Source organism: Yamadazyma tenuis, chromosome 1 (assembly GCF_029203305.1).
Source record: "Yamadazyma tenuis chromosome 1, complete sequence".
Classification (NCBI taxonomy): domain Eukaryota; kingdom Fungi; phylum Ascomycota; class Pichiomycetes; order Serinales; family Debaryomycetaceae; genus Yamadazyma; species Yamadazyma tenuis.
The window spans coordinates 1,181,023-1,203,362 of NC_089461.1; the positions used below are offsets into that span (position 1 = coordinate 1,181,023).

The window sequence follows — 22,340 nt, forward strand, 5'->3', positions numbered from 1 at the left end:
GATAGATGATAGACAACCATGCCTAAACCCCATGAACGAGAGCCTCTCCTTGGACAAGAACCCGAAGGCCCAGGTGTCTTTGAACCGACAATTAAGGATATTGAGTCTGACCCATCAGCTCTTCAGCTTCCGCAAATAGTTAGAGAATCAGTTCCTCTTAACGACGATCCAAGCATTCCAGTGTTTACTTTCAGATACTTCCTTTTGGCCACCATTTTGGTGGTTCCTGGGGCATTTGTTGGTACATTGAACTCCTTTAGAACCACATCAGCTGCTTATTCCATATTTTTCGTACAGTTTGCATCACATTATTTGGGAAAACAACTTGCAGCTAGTCTTCCCTCCAAAACCATAGACGTTGGACTTTTCAAATTCAACACCAACCCTGGACCTTGGTCCATTAAGGAAACAGCTTTGATAACTGTGACTGCCAATAGTGGAGCCACGGGAAATTTGGCCACCAATGCGTTGGCATTGGCAGAATTACACTTCAAAGACACAGTTTCTGCTGCTGTGGCAATCCCTTTTATGTTCGCTATAGTATTTATTGGATACGCTTACGCTGCCATCTGTAAGGATTTGCTCTTATACGACCCAGAATACATCTGGCCACAAGCATTGATGCAATCCACAGTACTCCAGACCCAGAATAATACCCATACGAGTTTGGGTCAGAAGCAGGTAAAACTACTTGGAGCTGCACTTCTTTTCATGACTGTCTGGCAACTTCTCCCCGAGTTTGCCTTTCCTATGGTTTCTTCGGTAGCAGTTATATGCTACATGGCCCCTAAAAGTAAGACGCTCAATTTTGTTGGTAGTGGCCTTGGTGGTATAGGATTTCTCAATTTTACTTTCGACTGGTCCAACATAACCTCCACAATCATGTTGTACCCGTACTGGATTCAGGTGATTCAGTTTGTGGCTTTTGTGATATGTTGTTGGATCTTGATCCCTATCGTTCAGTTTACCGAAGCAGTCCCCAGTTTTGGCCTAATGTCCAACTCTGTGTTCACTGAAAACGGAGAAAAGTATCCCACGTCCCAATTACTCACACCCGAGTTGAAGTTCAATTCCACTGCTTACGAAACATTGGGTCCTGCCAGACTAGGTCCACAAAGAGTTTGGAATATTTTCTTTGACTATGCTGCTTACATCAGTGGAATCACGTGGGTGGTCCTATTCGGCTATGAAAACCTTAGTTCTTCCTTCAAGAAACTCAAGTTTAAAGTCACATATAAGGACAGATTGAACGAGCTTGCAAGAAACTATGATACAATTCCTCGTTCTTGGTACGTGATCATGTTCTTTATTTCCTTCGGGACCCTTATGATAATCTTTGGTTTCGGCCAAATGTTTATGCCTTGGTGGTGTTGTATAATTGGGTTAGGACTTGGTTCAATCATCGTAACACCTCTAGCCTGGTTGTACGCATTGTCGAATTTCCAGCTTCCGATCGGAACTTTTAACGAGTTATTCTATGGATACTTGGTACAGTCCCGGGAAGTGCACCCGGCCAGTGGGTCTGTATTTGGATCCATAGCTGGGGATGCTTGGTACCGGGCCCAGTATCACCTAGAGTGTTTGAAACTCGGCTTCTATATTCATTTACCACCCAGACTGGTTTTTCTAGCCCAAATCTATGGCGAGTTGGTGGGCATTCCTGTCAATTACCTTGCTTTGAGATGGGTCTTGAGTTCCAAAAGAGACTATTTGTTGGGAAACCTTATTGATCCACTCCACCAATGGACTGGACAAGACATCGAATCCACTCACACAAATGCTATCCAGTACGTTGTTTTGGGACCTTCTCGGCTTTTCGAGAACTACCACTATTTACCCTTGGGGTTCGTCCTTGGTGCTGTGGCCCCGTACGTATTGTTCAAGTTGCATAGGAAGTATCCCCGATTTGGCTTTAACTTCTGGAACACTACCGTGTTCTTCTCCAGTATGAGCAAGTTTTATGGGAACATTTCCACTGGAGGACTCTCGAAAATGATAGGTGGTACGGTTACCATGTTCTATGTTTTCAGGTATCATCATAAAGTCTGGAAAAATTTCAACTACGTGATGGCTGCAGGACTTGATACCGGGTATAACCTTTCAGTATTGATAATTTTCGTGATTACTTCGTTCACAGTGATCAGGATGCCCCACTGGTTTGGTAATAATGAGGACAGTGTTGAGAGGTGTTTTGCTTTAGAAAAGTGAGCTACTATATAATGTTCATATTTTTGTGGGGTTCGCGGCTGCGAAAACCTAAATCCACAAACACATATTATACATCACTTCTCATGGAAAACGGCACTTTGGATTTAAGTGGGCCTCTTCGTCAAGTGACTTCTGACATTACAGGTCTAGAAAAAGGCTCTAAACTTGTTACCATTCAGTGTAGAAGTCGCGTGCCAGTAGGGGGTACCAATTCTGTCCCTTTGTCTGAAGGATCAGATTTGAGCCATAATACCGTTCAACTGATAATTGGACCCATCAATGACTTCAACAACACCAATAATAGGTCTCGGATTACAAATAAACAAAGAAACTCAGTTTCAAGAAAACGGCATCCATATCCAGAGCCCTTGAGACCTGAAAGCCTGCTCCTGGAGGAAAATTTGGACCAGTTAGTTCGGTGTATTGCTGGTCCCCAGCTACAAGGTTGTTCTGTCACACTTGATATGGACGTGAAAAATCTGATTTTGGACTTGGTCGACAACTTTGTGCTGTCGGTCACCCAGTTTGGGTGTAGGTTGGCCAAACATAGGAATAGTGACAAAATCGAAGAGAGAGATATCCGGTTGCACTTGAAGGAAGATTTGGGGATTGTGCTTCCTGTTGATATTGGCCATACTACGGTTCACAAAAAGAGAAAAAGAACCAGAAATACTAAATAAGATATGTTATATTAATGGCATTATTCGTTACTTGCGTACAATTGGGGGGTTATCTTCAAGAGAATGCCCTCCAGAACCCAGAACTCTAATATCTTGTTGGTAAAGTACTCTGACATGTTGAGGGTTTCAGATATACTTGCAACCGAAACGGGTTCGTTGTTATCATGGAACATAAGTATGACAGAAGCCTTGTCAAGGGGAACGTTATAGCTCTTACCTTCCAAGCTCAACTTCACGGTTCCAAAATTGGGAATAATCTTCAAAAACCGGTTGAAATTCTCTCGCTTATACATTTCATTATAGGCTTGAAACGTCAACAATAGACTCGGATGAAGTGTGAAGCTTGGAGTCTCTATAATATCACTCCAGTAGAGATGCGACAATATCAAGCAGTTTAGATTTGTCGAATCGACCATACCTCTATTTGATCTGGAATTAATGAAATCCTTCACCATGATGTCCAAGTTGAAGAACTCGTTTTTACCAAATCTCAACTTCAATAAGTTGATCATTTTCAAGATCACTGACAAGTCCTCTTCGCTGTTGATCATTTTGTTTCCGAATAACTTGGTGAATTCGACGATGAAGATTTCCTTTGAGTCGAATATAGAAATCAAAGATTGGATTATATCGTTGATTTTGAATTTCTTGAAATCAGGCAAAGCATCAATTGGATCGGGTACCCAGTTTAAGTCATTTAGCTCGTCAAAATTCTTGAAAAGTTTGAAGCTTTTCTCGGTATTTTGCAATTCTCTTGAAAGCTCTACCAATTCAGGCTCTTTATTTAATAATCCCAACACCAACTTGTTGATTATATCATCTCTTGTCTTCAAGTACTTTCTCACCGGTCTAATGACCTTATCAAGTAACACTCCTTTAGGGTCAAGTATTAAAAAGGATTTGATGATCTTGATGTAAGTTTTGATCAAATTAATTGTATTTATACCAGCATTCAAAAGATTCTTGTTGACATTGTCAGAGAAGTTCTCCACTAACTTATTACGTTGGTAGAACTCAATATTAGGGTCGAAGTTGTCTGAGTTTTGAAAGTTCAAACACCTGTTAAGCTCTACCAATGATATTTCACTTTTCGGATAATCGATAATGATGGAGTATATTTCATTGATTCGAAGACTTATAAGCTCATTGTAGCCAATTTTAATCAAGTCGTTCATGTCGATGCTCAAATGTAGGCTTTTCAACACAAAATCAATGTTTGAATAAATCTGATGCTCAATGAAGTTGTTCAAGGTGTGAAGTATGGGAACACTCCATGCCAACTTGAAGTTTTCATTGATGTAGAACTTTATCTTCTTAATCAAAATGTTGATGAGAATCTGGTTCAACTCATTCTTCATTTCAATTGCTTCAAAAAATTGAAGCATCAAGATGATGTTGAAATCGTGAAAGCTATTCAACCTAAGGAAATTCTCGTCAAAGTAGGTGTATATCTTAGCAAGAAAAACCTCTTCCCCAATCAACAATTTGAAGTTCTTGTTGATGTTCTTCTTGTATAAATTCAAACATGATGTACTCAAGTTTAAGTTCAAACTTATCAACAAGTTATCGTAGAACCGCTTTGTGTTTATCACTCTCAGGATCACAGTGGCAAGATCAGCTCCTTGAAGTTCATCAGGGCAAATATTCATGCCATCCATATGAAACCCTTCCAACTGGAAATTCTCGTTGATCGAGTTGTTCAAAAGCTTTGTAAATTGAAACTGGCTCGATTCATCCTTCAAAACTGATTTTACCGCTGATTTGACTCTTAACGTAGGTTCTGCTATTGGCTGTGGAAAAAGCTTGATCCAGTTGATAATAATGGAGATGTCGTTCTCCAACTCCCCGGCGTTGATGTCTGAAAGGTTGGGAGTCGGAATTATTGACGATATAAGCTCTGACGATAGCATTGTTTGTTTACAATATGGGTGTAGGTGAACTTGTAATCAACTGAGAGCCACAAAATTGTACAATAAGTTTTTTTTACTACTCGTAATTATGTTTTGTGTATCAAGAATGGGCCACAGCTTCGAAAGGGTTCTTGCTAGTCACTCACCAGTTGTAAGTGTCAACCTATATCAACTTTCAAATTCGCGCAGATCAAAATTTGGTTAGTACTGATCAGTCCCAGAGAGCGAACAACACTACAATTAGAGGAATCATATCCACTTGACTCAATTTCCATAAGAACATAGCATTTTAGTAGTTTGAATTGATAACCTTACAACAACGGATTGCACCATGAGCGCCAAAGCGGTGAACGACTTTATGGAGGTGACAGGAACATCAAGGACTACAGCAAATAAATACTTGAAAAAGCATGCCTACAACCTCAATTTTGCTGTGGAAGAGTATCTTGGCAAGCAGTATAACACAAACTTGTACAAGTTGTTTGAAAAGTATCAAGAAACTCCGGACAAGATTGGTATCGATGGTACTTTGTGTTACCTCGAGGACTTGGGCATCGAGCCAGAGGATGTTAGATCATTGGTATTGAGTCACTTTCTAGAAAGCGAAAGCATGGGAGCCTTTTCCAAAGAGAACTTTCTTCAAAAGTGGACTGAAAAGAATATTTCAACTATACTGCAAATGAAGACATATTTAAATGAGTTAACCAAAAATATGGCTACACCTTCAGAATTTGATGAGCTATATGGATTCACCTTCAATTTTCTACTCGAGACTCCAACGCAAAGATCTTTGAGTCCAGACCTTCTCATCGACTATTGGAAGTTGTTGTTCGACTTGGTTCCTTTAGATGAAGACGTTTTGCACAGAATTGACCAGTGGTATGACTTTATTTTGAAGCAGGAAAAACCTTCCAACAAAGACGCATACTTAATGTTCTGGGAGTTTGTGAAAGAAGTTGTGAAACCGGATCCTGGCTCTTTGAGTGGTTACGATGAGATGGCATCCTGGCCAGTGGTAATTGATGAGTTCATAGAGTACCTACAAGAAAACAACTTGCTTGAGTCCACTGAGAGTTAAGCACCCATCTGCATGAATATCTAGAAATATAAAAAATGGTACACAGTAGTGTGAATTACTGGTTTGAGAAGTTAAACCTTGAACAAGCTTGTACGATATTAAAAAGCTAAACTAACAAAAGTGTGTACTGGGATCAGTTTGAGGTTGTAGGGAATTTCACAAAAGGCCCTGAAAATCACAAAAAGACGGGGTCCAATAAGACATTAAGACCGGTTCAATTCATACTGTTTTGTCCGAACTACCAGCCCCGGTACCGGCAAAAGATTCCTACACGGATTTAAAAACTATCGCCTGTGTGCATATTACTGCAAAGTAGCGCATTCCCCGATTGCGCGAATTGTTGCAAACTGTGGATTCTGTGGTTGATACTTCTATACAAAACAACCTTTTGAGATGGATTACTAATTCCAAACTATTGCTAATCGGACCTCGCAATTGCCAGATCGCCAGCCACAGACATTTAATATATATATAGTGTTGTTATCTCATGCATCTCAGATCAAATCAATTTACCAACAATGGCACCCGTTCAGATCAAACAAGAAGATATTACTAGTGACTTAGACAAAACCATCAACCAACTCCTCGAAACCCAAATTTTTGGTCATGGTGGTCGTAAACCCGGTACCAATGCCGGTAAGTCTATCGACTGGTCCCATAAGCTTCCAGAAGGTGCTCGCAAGAGATTTGAAAAGTACAATATCGATTTGTCCGGAGGTTATCCAGTTACCCCCAAAAAGGAAATCATCCCCAGATTTGTTGATGAGGTGTTTGCTCTTAGAGGACAAGACTATCCTTATGTTGAAAGAGGTAAGAATGCAGACCCAGAAAAGAAGGCCTTATTTGGAGCAGCTAAGGAAGTCAGACATTTAACCAAGCACATTGGAACTGAAATCGTCGGGTTGCAATTGAGCGACTTGACCGACCAGCAAAGAGATGAATTGGCTCTCTTGATTGGTGAAAGAGTTGTTGTATTTTTCAGAAACCAGGATTTATCCCCCCAGAAGCAATTGGAATTGGGTAAATACTATGGTCAAGTTGAAATCCATCCTCAGGTTCCTCGTGTTCCAAACGATAAAAATGGAGACGATTTGAATGGAATTAGTACCATTTGGCAGGACTACTTGATTGCTAACTTTGGATTACCTTTGACGTTCAAGAAGGCTGCGTTCAATGGAAACAGTGTCTGGCACACCGATTTGGTCCATGAATATCAACCGGCTGGTATAACCCACTTGCATCTTGACTCGATTCCTGATGTCGGAGGTGATACCTTATGGGCTTCTGGTTATGCTGCATACGATAAATTGTCACCAGCGTTCCAAAAGTTTTTGGATGGAAAGAAGGCTATTTTCCGTTCTGCCCACAAGTACTTAGACAGAGAAAACCCATTGGCAGGTCCTCAGTTTGTTGAAAGAGAACATTTACTCGTGAGAACTCATCCTGCCACCGGTTGGAAATCCTTGTATGTCAACAGAGGATTAACTGTTAGAATTGTGGACTTGGAACCAGAAGAGTCCAAACTTATCTTGGAGTACCTCTACGGAGTGTATGAAAAGAACCACGATATCCAGGTGAGATTCAACTGGAAATCTGACTCTGGGTTGGGAACTTCTGCCTTATGGGACAACAGAATTAGTCAACACAATGCTGTTTGGGACCATGAAGGTGAAGAAGCTAGACACGGTACTCGGGTCACCTCTTTGGCTGAAAAACCTTTCTTTGATGAGAATTCAAAGTCTCAAAGAGAAGCCTTGGGCCTTCCTTTGAACTAAGTAGAATTTAGGACAATAAATTAGTACTTCAGAGGATTGGATAAGTAGCATACAAGTTAAGATGATAAAGTATCTTTCCTTAAGATTGAATGCGTGGTGTAGAGTCGTCCTTTAAAACTATCATTTGATTGATCTATATGCCTCCTGCTATCTGATCAACTGGACCCCTCCTTTGCTGGTATTACGGTTGAATATGAAGAACGGAGAATACCGTAGCTATAACTGTGGTTGTACCAAGAGCGTTGGCTGTTCACTGTGTTAATGATTAGTAACAATTTCGGTAAACCCTTTGCAAGGCCGGCGGGGCTTATTGTGGGCAAAGTTCGTTGTACCTGATTCGACAGCCACAGATAGAACCGGTAAAAAATATCTATAACTCCTGCCAATGATTTGCAATTAAGCGTTTTGTCAACGCTTACAATCACCTCGCATTTAGTGGCTATAGGTGGGTTATGGGCTCTTGTGCAAATTGTCTCAACAACAGGGTTGCTTTGTGATCCACATAAGAAATTCTCAATATCTTCCCTAAATTTCGCAGCCACATTTTCTTCACCACACTTGAAGGTTTGAAAAAGATCTAATATATATAAGACGATAATCTTTTTCAATGTAGATCAAGTGAAAAATGACATTCTGGGAAAGTTTTAAAAAGACCTTACTGGGACCCGAACACGTTGATCCACGGGACTTTTCTCTGACTCATAGTCAAAGTAAAGATAACAGTTCAGATGAGGCCAACTCTTTAACAAAAGGTAACCATACGGTAACTGTGCAAGAGGTTAATCGTCCGTATATTGACTTGACCATAGAAGAAACTGAAGAAAGTATCAGGCGCAAGAAGACCATTGGGTACAAGATCTTGAAGTTTGTTTGGGATGGAACTGACAAACATCCTAAGGAGAGAAAGTACCTTGCAAAACTTGATTTCTTTTTGGTCAGTTCATCTATGTTGGGATACTTCATCAAGAATTTAAATCAAAACAATGTGACTACTGCTTATGTTAATGGAATGAGTGAATATTATAAGATGGATAATAACCAGTACAATTATATGGTGACTTTGTGGACAGTTGGATACATTATCGGACAGATTCCTTCCAACTTGATTCTTCATAGGATTTCAGCCAGATACTATTTGGGAATGTTGGAAATAATGTGGGCCGTTTTGACGTTATTGATGATTACGTGTAAGAGCTTGAATTCGTTGTACGCTGTTCGGTTCTTTTTAGGGTTCCTTGAGTCTGGTTACTTTCCTGGTTTAGAATATCTTTTGGGTTCCAATTACTCTGCTAGCGAAATGTCCTCGCGCGCAGCGCTTTTTGCAATCTCCAGTGGTATTGCAAGTTTGGTTTCGGGACCAATTCAATTGGGAGTTCTTAAGCACTTCAAGAACACTAGTCTCCCTGCATTTCAATGGGTTTTTGTGATCGATGCTATTATTTCTTTTCCAATTGGATTTTACACTATGTTCGCAGACCCAAATACACCTTCTACAACCGATGTGTGGTACTTTACAGACCAAGACAAGTTGGTTGGTTTGGAAAGAAGGAGACGGATTGGTGCTCAGTTGAACACAAGAGAAAGATACTCTTGGGCCAAAATCAAGGGTTTTTTTAATTCCTGGCACATCTATGTGTTTCCTCTCTTGTTCTTGTGCTACAACAATTCTTGTGATTCGACATCGCAACCAACGTACCAAACGTACTTGAAGAAATGGTTAAAATTGGGACCAGAAGAGTATAACACCTATCCTTCGTACCGTTCTGCTGCTGGGATTGTGGTCACTGTATTCTTCGCTCTAGTACACAATTATATTGGTGGAAAAAAGAACCATCTCTTTGTGGGGGCTTTCTTTGTGTTTGTGATGTTTGGTTGTATTGTGTTGAGTATTTGGTACGTACCGAACGGTTTACGGCACGCCTGTTACTATTTGATAGGAGTGCCTACTTCTTGGGGTCAGCCTTTCATTTTCACTTGGGTTAACAGGTTGTTGGTTGAAGACGATATGAAGAGAAACTTCTTGGTGGTGACCACCAATGTCTTGGCCTACGTGACGGGAGCGTGGGTTCCTATTTTCGTCTGGAATACCAATGACCAACCTATTTACCATATTGGATTTACTTACACCTCGTGCTTATCGGCTTTAGGGTTGATTCTCACTGTAGTCGCGTGGTACTTGAGTTCCCGAGATGAAAAGAGACGTGAGGAAAGGAGACTGGATGAATCCAGTGACATTGAACAGGTTTCGACCGCTTAGTGTAGATTTTTTAAAATATTGAAATTATAGAGTAATATCGATATATGTGAGTATTAAAAAGGGTTAGTGATGGACTAAACGCGAGCGAGCTATCTAATTTTCGTGACCGTCTAATTGCTTATCTACGTAGGTCTAGAGGTGTTTTTGTTGCACAGATAAGCCTATGCCTGAGATAAAAATATGCCTGAGATAAGCATGTGCCTAAGATTTTCAAATGTAACGTTGCCGACTAAGGTGTAACGGCATTCATTTGCTTCCCTTTGCCGGGTGTCGCATTTTTTGATAGTTGTAGAACCTTAATTTTACACAGCTCAATTCCTTACTAAATCCTATCTATCATCGCTATTTTTATGTCCCCCATAACACGTATTTTGCTTCAAAAGAAATATTTTGATCGACTTCTGGGAGGGGTTCCAAGGGGTACAACTAGTTTCCAATTGCTGGTGAAGAAGAGTCTATACTTATCTACGAATTTATTACTAGTGTTTGCTTTTGTCCAATCATGCGCTATGGTGCACAAAACATAACATGTCAGAGCCTTTTGTGCCCTTGCAAGTGGAAATGCACTCTTGGCTTGCAGTAACCACCACCGGCCAACATTACCTGAGTTTCCACGAAACGGGCCACGCAGTGCGACATCAATAGCCAAAGCGCCAATCCGCTTGAAGAGGGTTGCTGATAAGAGTGATTGTATGCAGGCTCTCGTTATCTAGGGCCCCGCTCCTGTCAAAAATCCACCTGCTAGAAGCTGGGCATGAAGAACCTATTATCTATGTGCCTAAGCCGTTTGTATTCCAAAGCTGAAGTGATGAACCTTAGAACATTGATGAGGCTCAGCAAAGTATTTAACAGGAGCGTGTGCGTCATAAGATGCTTGCAGTTACCCCTGCGGGCATTTCCTGCGAATGGCAAGAAAAGCCTATCAAGGCGCATTTTTGTTATCTCGCTTGTTTTAGTAGTTTCAAGTAACTGATCAGATTTCGGTATGGTTATATTCACCATTAATTTCCATAATGCAGAATCTTTTTCAGTTTAATTTACATCTACCATGAGTCATTTAGCCACTGTTACAAGTCATGGATTGACATCTCTCAGGTCTCGGACTGAAAATCATATAAATCAGGTTCTTTCAAACCGCTCGGAAGTCAGGCATGTGGATGCGAAAGAAGCGGCTGACGATGAAGATCTTTTGGCACAGATTGGATACAGACAAGAATTAAGCAGACGGTTTAGTACCTTTCAGGTGTTTGGAATTGCCTTTTCCATTATGGGATTACTTCCCTCGATCGTGTCCATCTTGACCTCGGGACTTGAAGGTGGCCCAGCATCATTAGTTTGGGGCTGGCTTGTATCCGGATTCCTTATTCTTTGCATAGGGTTGTCGATGTCGGTAATGTCGCTGGCGATTCCCACATCGGGAGGATTGTTCTACTGGACCAACTACTACTGTCCGGATTCATTTCGAGTGCCATTGAGTTTTGTAATTGGATGTTCCAATTCGTTGGCTTTGTGTGCTGGGTTCTGCTCAATTAACTACGGGTTTGCTTTTGAGGTGTTGGCCGCTGTTTACATCAACAAGGACGGGGACTTCACCATAACGAACGGAAAGTTGTACGGAGTTTTTGCCGGGTGTGTGATTTCCCACGTTATTTTATGTTGCTTGACCACCACCCATACCGCCAAATTACAGTCTTTTTCCATCTACACCAACTGTTTTCTTATTGTTTTGTTCTTCATCGCCGTGCCCATTGGTGCTTCCAAAAATATTGGATTCAATGACGCTGGCTTCATCTTTGGCAAAATCGAAAATCACAGAACTTGGAATACTGGTTGGTCGTTTATGTTGAGTTGGATGCCGGCAGTGTGGACAATTGGAGCTTTTGACTCGTGTTTGCACATGAGTGAAGAAGCTTCTAATGCCACTAGATCCATCCCTGTTGGAATCAACGGTTCGATCACGGTGTGCTGGTTGGTTGGCTTTTGCATCTGTTGTGTTTTTGCAGCCTGTATTAAAGATGGTGATACTGCCAGAGTCTTAAGTACTCCAACCGGCTCTGTTGGTGCTCAGATCATCCTCGATGCATTGGGAAAGGAATGGGCGGTTGCGTTCATGTCCTTGATAGCGTTTGCTCAGTATCTTATGGGAGCTTCTACGTTAATTGCAGCCTCAAGACAGATTTGGGCTTTTGCTAGGGACGATGGTTTACCATTTGTACACAAGCTTGTCAAGAAAGTTGACCCTAAGATCAAGGTTCCTGTGAATGCCACTATATTTGGAGGATGTTTATCGTTGATTTTGGGCTTGCTAATTTTAATCAACTCGACTGCCGCAAACGCGTTGTTCTCCTTATACATTGCAGGTAACTATTTGGCTTGGGGAACTCCAATCCTCTTGGTGTTATTGCCATTTGGAGCCGCTAAGTTTGAACCCGGTCCATTTTATTTTGGTAAGGTTATCACCACTCTGATCCACGTTATTACTGTTGTATGGATTGCATTTATCATTGTTTTGAGTATGTTCCCAGACAATAAGGAGGTGGATAAAGAAACCATGAACTACACTATTGCCATCAATGGTGGAGTATGGTCGCTTACCACCGTGTACTATTTTGTTTATGGGTACAAATACTACACGGGACCCAAGTCTAACTTGGAGGTGGTAGATGCTGCTTCAGGGTCTGATACTGATGTACAAAATATTGATGAAATGATAGGAGAGAAAGCTTAAATTTATAGAGAAACATCAGCAGTAGGTTATATATGCAGTGAATACTTTTGTATATTTGAAAACCCCCAGGGTTATCAGCTAGTACTTTGTGATATTTAATACACATGGCGATGTAGAGCCCAGGTTACCCGTTGCTTCGTCAAACACCCTTTGTTGATCTCTACCATTCACACAAAACACCGCTCTCGCACCATCTCTATCTGCGCTATCAATTAAGTTAGCTCGCACCTAAATTTTAGTGTTGCAAAACTTTTCCGTTTCTGGCGATGCCGCTCGCTGTACAGCCGACAAGTTTAAAACCTTTGCAGACCACAAACTTAGCTAACGTTTTCCTCCAACCCGGCTAGTACTCACACATAGAGCCACTGTCATTCTAGAACCCCGGTCCATGCCCCTTCCATCTCTTGGCGGTTTCTACGATTAATTCGGCGTTTTCTGCTATCTCGGGGTTCGCGCACCACAATTGCGTCTCACTGCATCTCCTGCCATAACATTGTGTTCCGGAATAATTGTACCCTCGCTAAAGCCAACAGGAAGGCTCGGAGCCCGTGGCTTGGGAGTAAAAAATTGCCAAAGCAGTAAGCCGCTGGGATGTCAGTAGGGCGTTTTGAAAATATTCCAAAAGTGGCCATCGCATCGAAATCACTCTAGATTGTTATCTTTGCTTCCCGCCTCAGCCAATAATATTGGCTGATCCCTTTCCCCCGTCACTAAAAATTAAGGTGGAACCACTGAACAGTGGCTGATACGGTAACGGCACTTCCCGTTAACTCTCCCCGGCGGTGAACCTGACTTATAGTTTTTGTCGCGGGGAGATAAGAAGTGGCTGATAAGTGGTGGCTATAAAACCTGCAGAACCTCCATGAAATACAATTCATTCAAAAATGAATAAGTTGAAAAGCACCACCAGTTACGGCTTGGAAGCCATTGCTTCACGTACTGAGGATCATATCCACAAAATCCTCTCTAATAAATCTGAGATAAGAGACGTTGATGCCAAAGAGGCTGCAAATGATGAGGACTTATTAGCCCAAATCGGGTATAAGCAAGAATTGAACAGATCTTATTCCACCTTGCAGGTTTTTGGAATAGCTTACTCGATCATGGGATTGCTTCCCTCTATCGTGTCGACTCTTGCAATTGGTTTGGAAGGTGGCCCAGCCTCATTGGTTTGGGGGTGGTTTGTCGCAGGGTTGTTTATTTTGAGCATCGGAATTTCGATGTCGATTTTGTCATCTGCAATTCCCACGTCTGGAGGGTTGTTTTACTGGACCAACTATTACTGTCCCGACTCTCTTAGAGTGCCATTAAGTTTTGTGATCGGATGCCTGAACTCGTTGGCTTTGTGTGGAGGACTTTGTTCCATAAACTACGGGTTTGCGTTCGAGGTGTTGGCAGCCGTATATATTAATAAGGATGGGGATTTTAACATCACTAATGGTAAGCTTTACGGGGTTTTTGCTGCATGTACAGTATCACATGTAATCATCTGCTGTTTGACCACCGGCCATTCCGCCAAAATGCAGCTTTTCTCCATCATCATAAACACTTTTGTCATTGTGCTCTTTTTCATCGCGGTGCCCATTGGAGCTGCTGGACACGGTTTCAACGATGCAGCATATATCTTTGGCAGAATAGAAAATGCCAGGACATGGAGCAAAGGCTGGTCTTTTATGTTAAGTTGGATGCCGGCAGTGTGGACAATTGGAGCTTTTGACTCGTGTTTGCACATGAGTGAAGAAGCTTCCAATGCTTCAAAATCCATTCCAGTTGGTATAAACGGTTCAATTACCGTGTGCTGGCTTGTAGGGTGGTGCATTTGTATTGTGTTTGCTGCTTGTATCAAAGATGGAGATGTGGAGGCCGTGTTGGGCTCAGCATCTGGGTCTGCCGGTGCACAAATCATCTATGATGCGTTGGGAAAGGAATGGGCCGTTGCCTTCATGTCGTTGATTGCGTTTGCTCAGTACCTTATGGGCTCTTCCATTCTTATTGCTGCCTCCAGACAAATTTGGGCATTTGCGAGAGATGACGGGTTACCGCTCGTGCACAGACTTGTTAAGAAGGTGAATCCAACCGTCAAAGTGCCAGTTAATGCGACTATTTTCGGTGGATGTTTGTCGTTGATTTTGGGGTTGTTGATTTTAATCAACGCCACCGCAGCCAATGCCTTGTTCTCCTTGGCTGTCACTGGTAATTATCTTGCTTGGGGTATGCCTGTGCTTTTGGTGCTCTTGCCATATGGTGCAAACAAGTTCCACCCAGGTCCTTTCTACTTCGGTACGACTGCCACAACAGTCATTCACATTACCACCGTCGTGTGGATTGTGTACATTATTGTGATGTCAATGTTCCCAGACAGTAAGGTTGTTGATAAGGGTGATATGAACTATACTGTTGCTATCAATGGAGGTATCTGGTTGTTGTCCATAATATACTACTTTGTGTACGGATACAGAGAGTACTCCGGTCCTAAGTCTAACTTGAATGAAACCCCTACCGAGGGGATTGACTTTTCAGGCACTGACAGTGACGTCCATAATGCTGATGTGGTGGTTGAAGATAAAGTGTAGAATATTTTGTATTCAGTAATATAAAAATGTTGAACTAGTTTGCAGCCATTCACCCCTGCGCACTTTAACGATTAATTAATCTCGCATTTCTAAAATTAGGTGACACTACCAAACCAGAAATCATATTATCCATGCCAGACATAGAGGATGAAGACAGGGGTAGACCTGGGAACACAAACCAGCAGACAACGGTATCTCCGGATACCATTTCCATTCCCATCAATTCCCAGTTCATTGCAAGCAGCACTCCCAATGATCACAGCAATATCCAAAGTCCAATTTTAAGTTTTACTCTGAACGACACGGAAGCACGTCCTTTGCTTAGCACTCACTTTGTATCGAATTATAATAGTGACGATAACAGTGTAAGTAGCTACAGTGGTGACTCAGTCAACAAATATAGCGAACTGGTGACAGATAAAATTGTCAAGTTTTCAAAGAGACGATTCTGGTGGTTCTGCGGATTGGGAATAATAGCAGTATTGATCCTTCAGTTATCTTTTTTGCCTAGAACATCACTCAGCAGAGACTATAGGCGATTACATGGGTTGCATTTGACGAAGGCCGATGTTAAGAGAAATTATTTGTTATACTCTGGTGAAAAGACGTTTGAGCAGTATAGCAACCAGCAGGTGATAAACTGGATGTTGCTGAATTTTACCGCCATCAACTCAGAAAGTCCCGTCAACTTGTTGAGTAATGATAACATGAAATTGACCCGGTTCGTGGAAGACAAATTCAACGAATATGGGTTCACGACGACGTTAATGAGATATGACACTGGTTTGAACAAACCTTCCAATTCGTTTGTCAAGTTGTTTGACACTAAAGGTGATTTGGTCTACGATGCCAATATGCTAGATTTGAAGTACAAAACTCCTAGCTACTATGGGTTTGGACTAAATGGCACTTTTAAAGGTAATTTTATTTTCGTCAATCAAGGCACCGAAAACGATTACCTGGCACTCTCTGCTAATGGATTTAGCTCAGAGGGTAAGATTGTTATTATCAAGTCTCCAATATCTTGTACGTTAAGTGTGGCGGAAAAGATTGATATTGCTCAATCCCATGGTGTAAAAGGGTTGATTCACTTTGTGGAATACAGTAAAGATACTAAACAGAACTACAAAATTGACAAGAATTTAAATTCTTTGATTACGAGAGATACAGCCGTTCTAGAAGGCATCGGTTCTTCTGGTTTCAAAACACCTAAGATCCCGGTATTGCCTATGAGCTTAACGGCGCTTCAACCAATATTAAATACTTTGAATAGTGAAGGGAAGTCATTCAAGGATTGGACTTATTTCCCTGAAACTAAAGGATTCGAATTGGAGGTAGGTAGTTCTTTTGAAGATAGCAAGGAAAGGAAAGCCACCAACATTATTGGGACTTTGGAAGGTATAATCAAGGATGGAGTTATTGTAATTGGTGCTTCTAGAGATTCATTTGATTCTGTAAACCCATTGAGCAATCAGGTGGTTTTATTAGAAATAATGAGACACTTCCACAAGTTGGTCAAATTGGGTTGGAAACCCTTAAGAACCATTCAGTTCGTATCTTTTGACGGATCACGAAATGGTTTAATAGGGTCTAATTCTCTTCTTGACGATAAGACCACCAAATTGCCCATTTTGTCATATATCAACATTGAAGAAGACGCTGTTCGTGGCAGTGACTTTATGGTGGACTCCAATCCATTGTTAGACCATGTTATAAAGAAGGTGAGCAAGCTCATACCCTTTCCGAAGAGTTCAGGTCCCTTCAAACGGTTACCAAAACTCGAAACATTTGATGATGACGATTATGACGGCGATGATGATGACAATGACGACGACGATGATGATGATGATGATGACGACGATCACCTTAGCTCATTATACAAATACTGGAGAGTACAAAGTAACAACACAATCAACAACGATTTGGGAAACTCGATCTGGAGAACAGATGCCTTCCCTTTCCAGTATCATTCCGCTATACCCGTTGTAAATGTGAAGTTTGAGAATAACCCCAAAAGAGATTCGGCGATTTATGTTCCTAACTCTAACCACTACTCGTATAAGTGGCTTGTTTCTCGAAACATTGATGAAGAGTTCACTTTGCACACTCTGTTGATCCAGTTTTTGGGAATGCTTCTTATCAGTTTAAGTGAACATGAAGTGATTGATTTCAAAACTCAGGACTACTTCGAATACATTCAACAAAAAATACAGCAATTTAAAGATAAAAACAAAGACACCTTGGCCAAATGGGCCTCGAAAGATATCACAAAATACTTGGATACTTCCTTTTTCAACTTTGTTGGAGATGTGGATGACATCGTCACCTTCAAGAATTTGTGTGACAAGTTCACCCAAATATCTGACGGTTTGACACAACAGTCTTCCATCTACGACCAGTACAATTATGAGGTGGAAACAGGCTTGATTCAAGATTACCCTTGGTATCAGTCATATAAAAAGCTCAAGCTTTGGGCACAGTTCAAAGTATCAAACTACAAACTTCTTCATATCGACAAGGATTTGAGCAGAAAGGGAGATACTACAAAAACGAAAACGTCCTCCTGGTTCAACCATTTGATATACAACAGGCCCAAAGGTGGAGCGTCTTCCTCCATCTTTGCTGATGCCCAGGATGCTATTAATACCCAGAGCCTTGAAAAGGCTTCTCGAATCATATTTGAAATGTACGAGAAGCTCAAAGGTTTAGATAAGAAAATGTCTTAAAATTTGCAACCAATATACGCGCTTTTTTATTTTGTTGCAAGTTATCAGTAACACATCGCATATGTCCATATTACAACAAGAAGATATCCAAACGGTCTGGTACTTGAGCACATTGAGTGGTAGTAGCAAGCGTATCTACAAGCGAGTCAGCAAGCTGACAGTGTTGACGTTGTCGATTCCGCAAACTTGTCATCTTATTGGCGGATCTGACTCTGAGCTTACAAGTTTACGAGTACGTTCGAACCTCTTATATGGGGTATCCTTGGTGTACAAAATGAAGACAAACTACTTGCTAGATGATTTGCGTTCTCTTGGAGGCTATTTGGAGAGACAAAATACAATTCAACAGATGAAAGATGCTTCTAGCACACCTATATCTAAACTCAGACCTGCAGTTTTATTGCCCGACAACCCAAAGTTCATTCTCCTGGACTTCATTGGAGATTTTGATGAAGAAGTTGAATTTGGAAGGAATTTGCTTCCTATTAATGCGGACGTGTGGGAATTCACTGGATTTCTGATGCCTTTTGAAGATGAAACTAGAGATAATATTACCTTCGACTTGGATTTTGGAGATCAGTCTAAGGAGGAATCCAACACCACCATATATTTAGATCCCTTTGATATAGATCCAAGTGTTATAGAAACATCTACTCCCGGGCCCCGCACACCCATCTCCACTCCCGAGACAGTACCAGCTGAAGGGCCAAAGAAGAGGAGATTTGCACTTATTGAAGATTCAGAAATGGTTTTAGGTGACGAAGATTACATTGAGTTTATCAAAAACTACGAACCTTTGATGAAAATTGGTATGTTAAAGTTCAGACGGCCCAAAGTGTCTCATTTTGAGCAACAATTTCATGGAGCTGAAGATCTCCTATTTCCAACAACCCCGCAGACTCCTGAAGTTGCTAGACATGTTCATGATACCACAAATGCTGGCATTTCTGGTTTAGTGTCTGGGTACAATACTGATAACGAATTCACATACGAAGACACTGACGTCTTTGATCTTTCGTTTCCCGAAATCAACATCAGTGAGGTTCGTTCCAGCTCCCAAGGAAACATCGTCGTACCCTCGCTCGAAGATATAAGCCATTCAAGAGAACTAAGTAATGAGACACGACGGTTCTATAATCATCTTCTTAATGTCGATAGAGACTCCTTGGGTGTCTCTCCTTATGAGGGAAAGAGAATCTCATTTTCCAGCGTGTGTCCTACGAGGTGCCCTAAATCTTTGGTTGCGAAAAGTCTATTCAGTATTCTCGAATTGGCTACCAATCTGGTTATTGGTATTGAATGCCCTAGTAGTCTAAACCTTTCCGCTACCAACATAATCACAGTGGTGATTGAGCAGGTGATGTGACTTGTGTTTGAGTTGACTACATAGCATTCAGGTGAGGTTAATAATATTACAATTCCCTAATACAAATCGATACTATACTACTATACTACTTTTGAAACAGTTATCCTTAAATGGCAGTGCCGTTTTCGTCATGCTTGGCAAATTCTTCTTCAGCTTCGTCAAGTTGATCTTGTTCTGGTTCATCGTATTCAGACTGGTGTAAGGACAACGTTGGCTTGACAGCAGCAGCATCCAAAGTCCAAGAAGCCAAGGCATTTTCTGCATCAATGATGATTTGTTTGGAAGCTTCATAACCGTCATAAGCAGCTCTGGTTTCACCAGGGGTGACGGCAGAATCGTCCAACAATTCCAATAAGGCCTTACCGTATCCAGCAATCAAAGCGTACTTTTCAGCTAATTCTCTAGTAGCATCGAATTGGTAGTTGTAAGCAGCCTTCAATTGTTCTCTGGTGATGTTAGACAATTGAGCTTCGGCCACCAAAGACTCGGCTTCGGCTCTGACCAATTCTTGTTCCAAAACTGGAATCTTTGGGCTCTGAGGGTCCTTGTATTTCAAATGAGCAATTTCATCGGTGATTTTTTGTTTTCTGTCTCTAGAAGGTTGCACCGATGATTCAATGTTTCTGATGGTCTTCAAGGTGAGTCTGTATTGATCATACTTGTCGATGTATTGGTCCTCCAATTCACCAATCTCGTAGATTAAAACTCCCAACTTGTCAGTCACGTCAGAAACATCATCGTCATTTTCTTCACCCCAAGCACTCAATTGCTTGGCCACGTCTCTTCTTTCTCTGGCGGTCAATTCCAAGGCTCTCATGACGTTCTTTTCCATTTTAATGTATTGACTCAATTTTCTAGATAATTCAGGTCCAGTGTTTCCAGCCACTGTTTTTCTGAAGTGGGAAGCAATACCTCCCTTACCGAAGAACAGAGACTTGGTAGACGAAGTTGGAGGTGGGGGGCTTTGCAATTGAGAAGCGGTGGGTGCCTTTTGGGATCTTAAGGAATAAGTTCTATGCATTTTGGTAGAAAATGTATTGAGGTGGTGATAAAAGTTTTCGGAAATTTCATCCCTCTTTATAATTTGGCGTCTGGCCGTCCACTTGCTGCCTGTCGCCCAATTAGGAAATGGGTTTCTGGAAGTCGCACACAAAATGCGTGACGGTATATCGCCGTCGAGGGGCGGTGGTCGGCACCACGGGTCTCGCGCCAGCCGTACCACGAGCAAAAGACTTCTATAGAAACGGCGTTTAACCCACATCAACTCCAATTCTCTAGTGCCTAAACCTTTGGCTGCCGAGTCCGACGATGGCTATATAACCTCCAATTATTGCCTCCCACTAATGTCTTGAATGAACCTTTTGAATTCTAATTTTAATTCATTAATTAAACCATCGCAATGACGTAAGAGTCGTGTTCTGTACCATTGTCATCAAATACCTAATACTCCAGTACCAGGCATCACTGCCAAGGGGTGCTGACAACTGTGTTCATCAGATGGCAACTTACCAACCACCAATCACAAAGCCTTTTTGTTCATATTTGGGGTATCATGCTTCTGTTGCTGACAACTGCAGAGCAATTAATGATAGCGAAAACGAGACTTCACGGTGTGTGTAGAGAACAATTAACTGGTTATATTTACGTTGAAAACACGAGTTGGGAGTAGGTTTTACTTTGTACACAACTGCTGAAAACACTATACACGGGAGCTATACTTTAATTCTCTTCGACAGGTTTGCCTCCTCTTCAATGGGTCTCTTGGGATACAAGTTCAACCCGTTAAGGATTCTATAGTAGTCTTCTTCCAACGTTTGGTACGCGGTTTGGAGCTTGTCTAACCGCACAGGCTTCTCCAATGAGAGCAACGCCTCTTTGTTTTTATTGTACAATCTCTGCTTGATGAAGAGTCGGATATTTTTGTAGCTCAAGTTTTTGAATGTCTTGAAGTTGCTAAGCAAGATCATCTCCACCAACCGGTTGAACTGACGCTTCTCCAACTTCTGTTCCACTCGAAAGGTCTCGAGCCAGGCCTCAGACTTAACCTTGGTGAGGTTAATGTCTTTCAAGTTAATGACCAGCTTTAGCCTGTTCAAATCACTCTTGTCTCTCATATCATCGAAGTGTTCATTGGGGTCCTCCACCACAATTTCCACTATCTGGTCGTCTTTTAACCATAAATCGTACAAGGCAGAATACGTTTTGCTGCCGATGGACTGCCCCTGGAAGTTGGGTAGAATCACAAACTGACTGATTTTCTTTCTCAGCTGCTTGATACCTGCGTCGAAATTGGAGGCTCCAGGATACTTCCAGTAGTTGTAGGCTGTGACGAACCCAACAATTGAAGGCTCATCTTCAGGGTCATTTGGAGTATCATAAATCACATATAAGTCCCATAATTCGTCCTTGTGGTCGATGAAAGAACCTGCTTCAATATACAACAATACTAAGATCTGGAGTCTTTTGTGCAATTCAACGGCTGCTGCTTGCTTCATGTCGATTTTATAGATGGCAAAGCTCTCGAATCCACCAACTATTGTGCCTGGAATAGAATATGTTTCCTTCTCGTTCTTAATAGCATCCACCCATTTGATTTCATCCTTAAATACCGTCAGCTCAGGAAGAAACTTCATGATTGTGTCCTTGGGCTCTTCCACCTCGTCGTTCAACTTGGTATCATATTTGACGTTCAAGAATGGATAGAAGGTGTAGTGGTCGAAGCACAAGAAGATGACCAAGTTCTTGAATCCGAAAATACTCTCACTATCACCGAAAACTGGGTACGTGAAGGCGGGCTTGAAGTTAATAGCTGTGCCATTGGGCTCTGCTACAAACAATTTTAGTGCTTCATTCGACGATACCGTCCATAGTTCGGGCTTCAACGCCTCTGTCAAGTCAGTCATACTACAATTTGAACGCGTAATTTTATTTCCAGGAATATAGTGCGAATTTGTTGATCGTATAAAAACCACTTTAGAGTGGAAATTAGCTGACAATATAACTATTTTTCTGGTATTTTCTGCAAATACACGTATGTGT

The 22,340-nt window shown here is 41.5% G+C and overlaps 11 protein-coding genes across 11 annotated transcripts; 8 read left to right on the forward strand and 3 right to left on the reverse strand. All coding sequences in view use genetic code 12, as the record gives it.

Annotated features, from left to right (window-relative positions):
- Positions 1–18: 18 nt before the first annotated feature.
- On the forward strand, positions 19–2,888 carry PSN45_000588 (uncharacterized protein; the record flags this gene model as incomplete). The annotated part of the gene is made up of 2 exons (XM_006688001.2): positions 19–2,186; positions 2,396–2,888. 2 exons carry the CDS (start codon positions 19–21, stop codon positions 2,886–2,888), a joined length of 2,661 nt encoding a protein of 886 aa, XP_006688064.2.
- Positions 2,889–2,908: 20 nt separating this feature from the next.
- On the reverse strand, positions 2,909–4,798 carry PSN45_000589 (uncharacterized protein; the record flags this gene model as incomplete). The annotated part of the gene is made up of 1 exon (XM_006688002.1): positions 2,909–4,798. One exon carries the CDS (start codon positions 4,796–4,798, stop codon positions 2,909–2,911), a length of 1,890 nt encoding a protein of 629 aa, XP_006688065.1.
- Positions 4,799–5,129: 331 nt separating this feature from the next.
- On the forward strand, positions 5,130–5,876 carry DCN1 (Scaffold-type E3 ligase; the record flags this gene model as incomplete). Its single annotated transcript, XM_006688003.2, has 1 exon — positions 5,130–5,876. One exon carries the CDS (start codon positions 5,130–5,132, stop codon positions 5,874–5,876), a length of 747 nt encoding a protein of 248 aa, XP_006688066.1.
- Positions 5,877–6,394: 518 nt separating this feature from the next.
- On the forward strand, positions 6,395–7,651 carry PSN45_000591 (uncharacterized protein; the record flags this gene model as incomplete). The annotated part of the gene is made up of 1 exon (XM_006688004.2): positions 6,395–7,651. One exon carries the CDS (start codon positions 6,395–6,397, stop codon positions 7,649–7,651), a length of 1,257 nt encoding a protein of 418 aa, XP_006688067.1.
- Positions 7,652–8,276: 625 nt separating this feature from the next.
- Positions 8,277–9,908, forward strand: PSN45_000592 (uncharacterized protein; the record flags this gene model as incomplete). The annotated part of the gene is made up of 1 exon (XM_066157484.1): positions 8,277–9,908. One exon carries the CDS (start codon positions 8,277–8,279, stop codon positions 9,906–9,908), a length of 1,632 nt encoding a protein of 543 aa, XP_066013581.1.
- A 1,048-nt stretch (positions 9,909–10,956) lies between these two features.
- PSN45_000593 (uncharacterized protein) lies at positions 10,957–12,636 on the forward strand (the record flags this gene model as incomplete). Its single annotated transcript, XM_006688804.1, has 1 exon — positions 10,957–12,636. The coding sequence occupies one exon, from the start codon at positions 10,957–10,959 to the stop codon at positions 12,634–12,636; it is 1,680 nt and encodes a 559-aa protein (XP_006688867.1).
- An 884-nt stretch (positions 12,637–13,520) lies between these two features.
- Positions 13,521–15,209, forward strand: PSN45_000594 (uncharacterized protein; the record flags this gene model as incomplete). The annotated part of the gene is made up of 1 exon (XM_006688006.2): positions 13,521–15,209. One exon carries the CDS (start codon positions 13,521–13,523, stop codon positions 15,207–15,209), a length of 1,689 nt encoding a protein of 562 aa, XP_006688069.1.
- A 131-nt stretch (positions 15,210–15,340) lies between these two features.
- On the forward strand, positions 15,341–17,935 carry VPS70_1 (Vacuolar protein sorting-associated protein 70; the record flags this gene model as incomplete). Its single annotated transcript, XM_066157485.1, has 1 exon — positions 15,341–17,935. One exon carries the CDS (start codon positions 15,341–15,343, stop codon positions 17,933–17,935), a length of 2,595 nt encoding a protein of 864 aa, XP_066013582.1.
- Positions 17,936–17,996: 61 nt separating this feature from the next.
- On the forward strand, positions 17,997–19,301 carry PSN45_000596 (uncharacterized protein; the record flags this gene model as incomplete). The annotated part of the gene is made up of 1 exon (XM_006688008.2): positions 17,997–19,301. The coding sequence occupies one exon, from the start codon at positions 17,997–17,999 to the stop codon at positions 19,299–19,301; it is 1,305 nt and encodes a 434-aa protein (XP_006688071.2).
- Positions 19,302–19,407: 106 nt separating this feature from the next.
- Positions 19,408–20,322, reverse strand: LSP1 (lipid-binding protein; the record flags this gene model as incomplete). Its single annotated transcript, XM_006688009.2, has 1 exon — positions 19,408–20,322. One exon carries the CDS (start codon positions 20,320–20,322, stop codon positions 19,408–19,410), a length of 915 nt encoding a protein of 304 aa, XP_006688072.1.
- A 691-nt stretch (positions 20,323–21,013) lies between these two features.
- On the reverse strand, positions 21,014–22,204 carry HAT1 (histone acetyltransferase 1; the record flags this gene model as incomplete). Its single annotated transcript, XM_006688010.2, has 1 exon — positions 21,014–22,204. The coding sequence occupies one exon, from the start codon at positions 22,202–22,204 to the stop codon at positions 21,014–21,016; it is 1,191 nt and encodes a 396-aa protein (XP_006688073.1).
- Between the last annotated feature and the right edge of the window lie 136 nt (positions 22,205–22,340).